Source organism: Ascidiella aspersa, chromosome 4, assembly GCF_963924565.1.
Source record: "Ascidiella aspersa chromosome 4, kaAscAspe10.2, whole genome shotgun sequence".
Classification (NCBI taxonomy): Eukaryota; Metazoa; Chordata; class Ascidiacea; order Phlebobranchia; family Ascidiidae; genus Ascidiella; species Ascidiella aspersa.
The window spans coordinates 2,394,972-2,405,764 of NC_139450.1; the positions used below are offsets into that span (position 1 = coordinate 2,394,972).

Sequence of the window (10,793 nt, forward strand, 5' to 3'; positions counted from 1 at the left end):
TTACGCTGTAACGGCTTATGCCCCAGATTTATTGTCTACTCGCACCAAAGTGTAAATGCTAAATGTGCTGTTCCGCGATTATCTCGGCGGTCAGCAGTTCGATTGTCTGTGGCTACTTAGGCCGCTGTCCGCTTGTAAATGAGACCACTTCTCAGTTAACTTGTGGTGCGGTTGACAGCGCTGTGCTGTTCACAGCGCTGTGTTGTTAACAGTGTTGATTGTCCGCCTTCTATAGTTTCAACTGGGTGTTCGCTTATCAGATAATACAATTAATAATCACCAGAAGCATTGTGGTTGGCAAACGAGTTATACGCACGCAACCTTCAGCAACCTTAAAACGAGAGTCAGAAGCATCAAAAACTAAAATCGTGCCCCACACTACCACCAGTTACTATTGCTATTCTTTTCATAATTCGCGGAAGCTTTCGAAGAAACTCTTTAAATGCATTTGTAGACAAAAACAGAAAATTTCTGTGTCCGTGTTAAAAATATTTAGGCCCCCTGGGTTGATTAACCAGGAATAAGTTTCCAAAATACAACAAATGTACGTTTATGTAACACTTATAAGTATAACCTAATAATCGTGTGTTGCCCGCGAACAATACACAAATAATATCCACATGAAATGTTGGCAGTCATGAGGCACTCTGCTCCAAATCTAGTTTATCATAACGCGGAAACGTCTTTCAGCATTGTTAGGGCTGTATTGTCCGAACTAACGCTTTGTCGTTGGAGCCAGCACTCTTTAGCCATCATTATGCCAAAACTAAAGAAGCGATGCACATTTCTCTGATTTTGCAATCTCTTGCTAACGTGTGCCAAAATTTGGCGTGCCCAACAGGAAATGACATTTTAGGTGATTATCTGGCAAATTATCTTCAAAAGTGCCAGGGAATTTTGTGCGGCAAATCAGTCTGCTGGATATTTTTTTAAAACCGTTAAAAACATCCAGTTGAAGCGATTCAAAATTAATAAATTGGCATTATTAGTGTAACAAGGTTTATTTTGGTTTAAAAAAAACTTTTTTATTGGAGCAAAAAAAAAAAATCCTCTAATCAAAGCTACAAAAGAAATATTAAAATACGTCACAATAATGTGAAAATCTGACAAGGCTGGCCAATGTCAGCTCAATTTATTGATTGAAATATGAAATCAGTTGATATTACAGCAAAAAGACAAAGTTACAAATTGGCAAAACTAAAACATAATACGGTTCATGCATAAAAGTTCATTGAAAAACAAACAAACAGATCAATGATTAGATTTGGGAAAAGCAAATAATTAGGCCATTAGGCATATTTGCTCAACAGGATTACCAAAATAAACTCATATAAACATCAGTTTAATTAATATCTGAGGATTCTTACTATGACTGAGACGGTATTGCCTGTAATGGGTATTTTGTAGCTATGTACAAAAAGCAATTGCAACAAGTTGGCCGTAATTGATTGGCCCACATAAACACACAAAATCGTATTCATGAACTTTCTTGCGTCCCCAGACACCCTAAGAGTAGGTTAGTTGAAAGAGCGTAAGCGCACAAAACAAAAGCAGGAAGTTAGTAAGGAAAACAAAAGGCAAAATGGCTGTAATGGAACACTTAATAGCGCACAACGGAAACACATCTCAACAGGCAAATGTACACTGTACAAAAAATGTGATGGAACACAGTTTATAAAATTGTGACATAGAAACTGCATAAAACGAGCAAAAAGAGCAAGATTTTAACAAGGTTGTTAATGTTCATTTGCATGGCCATCAACATTTTTCCATATACAGTAATAAACCTTTGTAAGCAACGGGTAATATGGTGCTATGACAATTTAGCTGAACAATTAGTCAAACAAAAACAATGATTTAGATCAAAAGAGTATCTTAATTAAAATCTAAACAAATAATTTTGTCTACTTTATTATTATTGAAAAAATAATATTGTAAATATACCCCCTTTGGTTCCCAAACGACACATTTTTAGAAGCTATTAGAAAAATTATTAAAAATTTGGAAATATAAATATTTAATTTTACCAATATGGGTGCATACTAATGAAATCTAAGTGAAATGTGTGCAAATAATGAAAAACAACCTTTCAAATAAGATGAAATGACAGGGCAAACATAACTTCAAGTCTACAACCGTAACAAAAAATGAATTAAAAACTTTCGTTTTCCCTTTTAAGTTTGTTTTGCAATGGCCCATACTAAGGTAAAAAAATTATAGTTCTTGGTTGCTTGTTATCTTCAGTATGACTTTTATCATTAAGAGATAAAACATTTCCTAACTGAAAATTTATTTAGAAATACATATCAACTTGATTAACAAAAAATTGGGGTAAGAACTTTTTCATTTGTTAAAAATATACTGATCTTTAATTTGTCTCAAAACGAGTATATTTAAATATACAATATATGATGAGCATAGATTTTGTTTCAGATATTCATCGCAATAACATGATCGTTTATTTATAATGAATGATTTAGGTGACAAAAATGTAAAAAGGAGATGGCCATGTTGTACCTTAAAACAAGAACTTGACACAAAAAAAGTATTTTTTACATTCACGAGGAAAGACGCCAACTTTTGTTTTTCACAGGGCGCTCAAAATTTATTGTGAACATGGGTTTTTATTGTACACAATTTTATATGTGGAGTAATACATATATATTTACTCTTGGTAGATTTCTATGGATTCCGCTTCCCATTTTAGAAAATATCCCTGCATAAACCAATCTGTTTTGTTTTAACAAAAAAACCTATCATATTTTAAAGTGGCTGACCCTCCAAGGTTTTCGCTAGTTTGCTCGGAGCACCCTATGTACCCCAAACTCGGCGTCCGTTTTCACAAGTAAGATATTTTTGGCAGAAAATCAAGCTCATATTTTACCAGGGCTTTCGCCAATGGTTTATAACTGCTGTTATAAATTTACCAGTAATTAAAAGTTAAACGAAGCGAGTGATTCCCAAGGATCCTTCTCAGTGTCGATTGGAACAAGTTGAATAGCGGGTAAAGCTGGTTCGTCATTGTCCGAGTCGTTGTCGTCAAAATGAAACGAGGACGGGTGAATAGACCCGTCGCATTCACTTTGCAAGGAGGATATCAGCGGGCTTTGGGTGGAGAAGCCGCTGTCTTGCACGAAACTCTCGTCTTTGTCTGTCAGGTTTCCGAGCGGTTCAAGAACCGGAAACTGTTGGAAGTTTTGTGGAGCAGGAACTTCTGCATTTTCGCAAGGCGTTCTTTTTGGGACCACAATCGCCAATGGTTCGACTCGTCTCTTTGGTTTTTCATCTAAAATTGTTGCGGGTTTTGTGTAGTGTTTGCAAGCTGGAGAGGTTTGAAAAAAACGAGCAGGAGTCTCAGTTTCAACTGGACTTGGAATGTCTTTCTTTGTTACATTACAAACAACTGGTTGTGAGTCAACAAGCAGTGGGGGAGGTGGCTCGATTACGAGTTTGTTGATCTGAAGAACTTCATCATCTACCGAAGGATCGATGGAAACTTGCGTTTGAATTGTTGAAGATTGCTGATGCCAGTTTGGATTGTTCCCGGCAAATTTACTCATCTCCGCAATCTTGCTTTTCAGGATGGCGCCGAACTTATTTAAATCCTCACTGGAATAAGTTTCATATTCTGCTTTTTTCTCGTTTATTATAGCACCAGGTTGAAACATTTCCTGGTCGATCAGTCGGAAATAGAGCTCCTTTATTTGCGGCATGATTTTAAAGTAGCATGGAGATTTATCGCGAAAAGACTGCGGAATGTCGTTTTCACTGCAGTACTGAAAATAAGTAAAGAAATATCTGCCCTTATTGCGTCCGAATACGAGGTCATTCTTTATTTTTTTCAATATCGGAGTGAAAAGATCAAGTGGCACAGCATTGGTGCCGTTCTTCTGTATTTCCCACCTTTGATTGGCTCCCGGCGACCAAATCACGATGATTTTGTCGGCAGAGTTTAAAACTTTCTCAATCCAGCTGGAACAGTCCTTGAAAATCTCGTCTCTTTGCCAAAGTTCAAGCATAACTTCAAAGCCTAGGTCAGTTTGCAAATAGGAAGCAAAAGCAAGAACAACGTCTCGATGCAGCGAGTTATCTTCGACAAATGCGATGCACACTTTGACGAGGGGTTTTCTTTCCACTGTGTCCACCTCAACGTAAACATTGTTGGACGGAGAATGATCGTTGTTTTCTCCGCTTCTTTGCGGATTAGGAAGCAATGCAGGACAGCAGAACTTGGCAACATGTTTGGCACTTTCAGGACGAAACTTACACAGCATGACGAAGGCTATGACAATAAGGAGTAGCACCGATCCAATTGAAATAGCTATAAATACGACTGGACTATCGCTATCGCTTTTTTTGACTTCTGGTGTGAATGTGAAGTATTGTTTAAAGCGGTGGCTGTTGGTAGAGTTTCCATACACAGACAAAGAAATGTTTGTATGAACATCAAAGTCTTTGGGAAGGACAAAATAGTAATTATTGTCAGACATTGGCAGTCCGCTAAAGTCATGCTCTATGTCACACAGGTTAAAGTAGGGGTTGTACTCTTCTGCATAGCATACAAGTATTGTTACCGATTGGCCAAACATTTTGGGTATGCTATAGCTGATGAGGACAGTTCTGTTTGCATAAAAAGTCCGTTTGACTTTCACAAATGCTGAATTCAGTTGTTCACAGTAAGCTTCCGTTGCTAGGTTTTTATTGTCGCATTCAGGTATTTGTATTTCAAGGTTTCTGTGCTCATAATCCAGCATAGGGCCAGGTTGAGGAAGGCTGGAAATGTAGATGTTAAAAGTGTCACCAGGTTGAATCAGCTGATCCGACGTGAGCCCATAACAATCGTAGTAAAACTGCGATAGCAAATGCCGGTTGAATTCAAACTTATTTTCGAAGCAAAAGTATAGCAGCAAATCTGGAAACAAACTGGTGGTGTGGCTTCTCTTCCTGTGAATTTTCACCTGGTAAGCCTGGAGGTATTCGACTGACCCATCATGATTCGGAGACCAAGAAAAGTTAAGTGCAATATGATTTGCACCGTCTGCAGGGTTCTTGTAGAGGTACCAATTCCTCTGCTTGTTTATCTTGGGTCTGTTGGGATTGATTGGGTAACTTTCATTAGTCGCCTTCATTTTGCAGACTTTGCCTTGAATATCACAAGGAATGTAGCTTAGGTTGTTGGGTTTGTTATTATGCTGGGACCATGTTGAGCAACTCTGTCTGCATTGATCAGATCCCAACACAAATCCAACTCCAATCAAAACCAGTAAGTTTGAAGCAAACCACATCGCTAGGCCCAGAGATGTTAACCTAAAATAAAAAAGCATGTTAACATTAGATCCTGTTTTTAAGTCTAAAAAAAACAGCAATAGTTCAAAACCATTCATATTCAATTAGTTAGAACTTAGAAATCACTTTAATGTAGAACAACAGGCTTTTAAACCAGCAATATTTCCCAAAACTCTGTGTTGTAACGGCTCCAGTCAATGCCTTGACTTGAGTGCACTTAAGTCACTGTTTTTAAATGACTAGACTGGAGTCATTGAGTGGTCTACTTGATTTTGGACTTAAATAAAGTCACTGAGTGAAATGAGTAGTTTTGTATAACAAAGTTATTTTATCTAAATTTTTGTACGTAAAACAAGTAACTTGACTATACGTTGTTCAGTTTTTGGCGCTATTTCACTATTGTACGTAAAAATTAATAAAAAAAATTTTTCTTAAAATGCCGCATACCACAACACATATTGTTTGGGTTAGCGATTGGTTGAGGGTGGGTCAAGTTATTATTAATAATAAACATAATATTACTTGACCCACCCTCACCCAAACGCTAACCCTAACCAAAACAAAATGCGTTGTGGTATGCGGTATTATTATTTTTTTTTTATTAATTTTTACGTACAATAGTGAAAGAGCGCCCAGTTTTTGTCCTAAATTATTACTTGACTTGGACTTAAATGACTTGTTTATAACAATGTTATGAGATATTATTTATTAGAAAAACAGTATTAGTCCGTAATCCCTTATAACAAAAAGGACAAAGAGAAAAATATTTAGAAAGTACTTCAACGTAGAACAAAAATACAGGCTTTTAAAACAGCAACATTTTCGAAAACCATAAGTTAGAAGCACACCTGAAGGTACAAGACTCCAATCCCTTCGTCCGGACTAGGCTCAAATTAAAAATTCCTGCTTTTAACCAGTGAACTGCCAAACATGAGGAATGTAGGAGAGATGGCTAACCTTTTAGTTTGCGATTCAAGTTGTTTTCTTGCCTTTTTTCTGTTTCCTAGATGCGATGCGAAACCGCGACTGACAACTCTGACGCAAAACCCACCCGATCCGTCTCGTTTAGGTCGCTTCAAGCCGTCTTATAATTTCACTTCTGCGGCCTTAAAGCAGTCCCGTGGATGTCCACTGACCCACTGGTGGGTAAACTTGCCTGCTTTATGCCAACAGCTTATTCCACTCGGTTCATAGCACTCACGAATCTTCGTGAATGTGATTTACTGGCAAGCAGCTATAGAGAAACGCAATATTTTGCTTTTTTATTACACAAAGGTAACGATTTCACCCGAGAATGATGCAAAGATGAACTACTTAAGTAATAACGAATAAAAACAGCAAAAATATATTTAGTTTACGAATAACTAGGAAATACGAAAATGTAGAATTTTTAATATTTTTTTTAAAACTAATACTCTCGTATAAGGGGACTCCCCATTGTAGTGACCGTAACACTAAAAAACTTCAATTCAGCTTAAAAAGTTGTCTTTCTGTCAGCACGGTTTTAAAAATTATGAAAAAAGGCAAAAAGTAATTACCTGATCAGTTAACATTTCCTGTCAGCTATGTTTTAGTCATGATAAAGTGTATTATATTCGGCCCTGAGGGTGTCATGTAGCCTGCAGAGCCACTGCCTGTACAAGTAGCTTTCCCTGTTATTGCATTGCAGCAATAATATATTGTTGAAAATGTTAGGCGCAATCTAACCTATACAAGATGGTTGCTTACTAGTCTTTACTACAGTTTTGGGCAGCCTAATGTATAGTAAAGGGCTTTGTTACTCAAATAACGCTATACCTGCAGAACGAGTCTGTGACCCGACTACCGCCAACATTCGGTCACATTTTTATTAGTATTTAACTGTTTTAACTAGTCTTGACCTATCACTTATCAAGAAACACAGCCGTTTAAACAATCATTTTTTGTGGCTTGTCTAGTTGCCCAGGTCTAAACATGTAGAGAGCCAACATATTTGTAATTATAACTTGTGCGCTGTGCGTAAATAGACCAAATCTTAGTTTAAAACTGTCCTGGCACGTTTTCCCCCGAACCAAAGTCAGCAACTGACTAGCTTACCCGCCATCGCCCTTGTCCCGTATGGAAAATATGACAGATTTTGATGAAATCTTGCGATTGCACTGCCAGAAAATTTGGGGTGACCTGATGCAACTAAGGTCAAAACTGCACCCGCCAATATAATTTGTTGAAAAACTGCTATTATATTCATTTTCAATGGTTGAAGGTCTAGTCCAGTGTTTCTTAAGCTTTTGACTTGGTGGCACACCTAAAGACGTATGAAAACGTGGCGGCGCACCTTGTGAGCGAAGCGAACGAGAATTTTTTTAGGTGTACCCGGTATTTCTCTTACTGCAATTTTTCAAATATTGTTTAATAGTTGCATATCTTTAAAGGACTCCAGTGTTTAAGACTGAAAACGTTATTTTGTCCATTTAAGTCTTATTCCGATTAATTTTGGACTTATTTTGACATGTTTAGGTCTTATCTAGACCATTTTAGATCTTATTCTGTCGTGGTTATTACTGCGAATATGGCGTTATTTTTTCGGTGGTCTTAATAGGCCAACTATGGAAGCCTGTTATAGATTAATTATATGATTTAGATATTGCTGTTTTGTAGGCTTATTGAGTTTTCCACTTGAAAGCCTTGTGAAATCAATGAGCTAAGTTAATTGGAAAGTAAAAAATATGTTTTATATAATAGGACCTACATTATTTTTTCTTTTTGCTCGCGGCGCACCTGGCAGCCTTCCATGGCGCACCAGTGCGCCGGGCGCACCGGTTGAGAAACGCTGGTCTAGTCTGTTAAAAATAATTGTGGATGCACTTGTCATACTTTCCATGATGGACTATTGTGCTATAATATAGTTTAACACAGCTACTGGAAATACACCCAACCATACACAACAATCATATTGCAATACTTGCGAGACATGTTCTTGCTGCACTGTGAACTGTATTTATTAAAAGCAGAGCTATGCTGAGTTTTTTTGAATTTACATATTTTCAAGAACCTGACTATCGCTACACTGCACTTTAAAACACTAAGGCAGTTTCTTCAGTTTTGATCTTTTTTGTGTTGGCTCATGGACTGCCTCCTTAAACGACTCTTGATAACTTTCACATTCACTGTAATGTGTTTTAAAAAATGGTGTGCTTAGGAGTATTTTTTTAATTTTGCTCATTGTAGCATCATAGTGCCACCGTGCTATACATCCCCCAAAATCTATACTGCATTAAACTGTTTATGCCCCAAATGCTGTGCATACTATCGTATGTTGAGCTGTGTGACTTATAAATGCTACAAAGTAAATTTTTATTAAATGAAACTATAAACTTTTTGCACTAAACGTCTAATTATTAGTATTAAGTGTTTTATGACAAAAACTCTGTGATATAATTCGCTTCATGTACTGGGCCTTTAAAAGCTCTTGAAAGAGCATTTTGGGCAGCGACAAAAAAGTTTGTAGGCCACTGCTTAAAGAACATTGTACCCAAGTTGGAAAGTTTGCCTCATCTTATGCAGTTGCAGTTGTGCATTTTATGGAAATTTACTGTGGAATCAGATTAACTCCACAATCACAGTATAAAACCCCTAGTACAGTTTTCAGTTGAACTTTATCTAAACTAGACAAATTGCATTTGTAAGGTTATTACAGCCTATTCTGTTCTCCAGGACAGGTGCACACCCAAATTAGTAAATTATAGAAAAAGATTTAGTTATGGTTGGATTCAGAACTTTAATAAACATTAAACCAGGGGTGTCCAACTCAAACATGCCGGCGTGCCAATTTTTATCTTATAACTTCTTCCCGTGCCAAATTATCGTAACCGAACCAATTCTTTTTAATCATAAAAGCGTTTTTTTACCAATAATCAGAACGTTTATTTAAACTTGAAAATAACTATCTAGTAGAAAGGCGCATCCCTACATCAAAGTGTCTCTCGGTGAGCTGAATTTTGTTTCTTTACACCAAACTATATAATATATGTGAATGCTAGCCTCCACACAGTATAATGTTACTATATCAAAAGTAATTGTTGGTTGCACTGAATATGTGAATAATAGAAATCACCTTGACCCTTGCAAGATAAATGTCGACCTTAAATCGTTAATTGTTGGTTGTCGTGACTGCCGCGATTGTTTTATATTGTGAACAAACAATGGCAATTGGTTGTATAACAAACTTAATATTTTCTGAAAATTGGCCCTATAACAAATTGAGCTTTTTTGTCAATTGGCTAAATAACAATTTTAGTGTTTTTTGGGCAGGGCTTGCATGTTTTTTTATTAGGTCGCGTGCCAAATGTGGCACCTTGTTGGACACCCCTGCATTAAACCTTGGCCCAACTGAAAATTTGATGCCACTCACCTGAGGTCTTGACCAAATGTGCCATGAAATGCTGACTGAAAACAACACTTTTAACGGTTACTAATACTATTTTACCTTGCCAATCCTGTCTTCGACATGTAACTTGGTGTCATTACAATTTTATTTTAATCAGATGTGATAACTATGCAGTGGAAAGTGATTTAGTAGAGTCAGAGCTCTATTATTCATGATATACTTTTAAAAAGGCAATACAGCAATCAACCGCAAAACTATTTGCTAACATTTATATTAATATCATGAAATTAAAACAAATATTCAACATTATAAACAACTGACATTTCAAAAAGTTGTATAAATTGTAGTCCATAACTACCAACAAAAAATATTATAACAGAAACACCTGGTTTTTGTTTATTTTTTTATAACAGAAACACACTTATTTTTTGTTTATTTAATGAGTGCGGTGCAGCACAATGAGCTCTTTACAAAGGGGGGGGGAACTGTTGTATTGTATTTAAGTTTTGCTACAACTGATCTGGTTAATCAGCTGAATATGATGCTGAAAAGAACATGTTTCTATTTGCCATTAATATCTTGTTATCACTGGGTAAATACACTGTAAAGTAACCTTTGTTAACCTCGAGTAACCCCACGCAAATATTATTATTAGGCGAAGATTAACAGCAAATAATTAGAAAAACGCTGGTGTCGCAGTACATGGCTACCTTTATAGCAAGTACAGTAATTGTTTCGCCACTGCTACAGACCTTTATTCAAACTTGCCACTTGCTTATGTACAATTAGGAGCAACTCTTTGCATTCCAAGCTCAACCTATACTTCAAGCTAAAAACTATATTGGTTCCAACCATCAAATACAGCAAAATTAGATACAATATAAGCTTAAAGATTCTCTATTAAATATTGAATATCCCTATGTTTAACCCACTCTTCAGCTAAGCATAATGGGTGCAACAAATTCAGTCTGCAATTTCATTAATATTTTAAATTGCGTACAATTGAGGCAATTCTTTGCTGTAAAACTTGAACTATATTGGTTTCAACATCCAAAACAGAGAAATTAGATACAATATAAATTTGGATTTGAATCTTAAGATCCTTTATTAAATATTAAATATCCCTATGTTTAACCAACTG

The 10,793-nt window shown here is 36.4% G+C and overlaps 1 protein-coding gene across 1 annotated transcript; it reads right to left on the reverse strand.

Moving 5' to 3' along the window:
* Nucleotides 1-1,096: 1,096 nt before the first annotated feature.
* LOC146146627 (interleukin-17 receptor A-like) lies at nucleotides 1,097-6,298 on the reverse strand. The gene is made up of 2 exons (XM_083386773.1): nucleotides 6,135-6,298; nucleotides 1,097-5,307 (listed from the first exon to the last, which is right to left on the reverse strand). Exon 2 carries the CDS (start codon nucleotides 5,283-5,285, stop codon nucleotides 2,934-2,936), a length of 2,352 nt encoding a protein of 783 aa, XP_083242899.1. The 5' UTR covers nucleotides 5,286-5,307; nucleotides 6,135-6,298; the 3' UTR covers nucleotides 1,097-2,933.
* Nucleotides 6,299-10,793: the final 4,495 nt, after the last annotated feature.

Bases quoted from the DNA above. Each gene is read 5' to 3' on its own strand.
- LOC146146627 (XM_083386773.1), bottom strand. From the start codon at position 5,285: ATGTGGTTTGCTTCAAACTTACTGGTTTTGATTGGAGTTGGATTTGTG.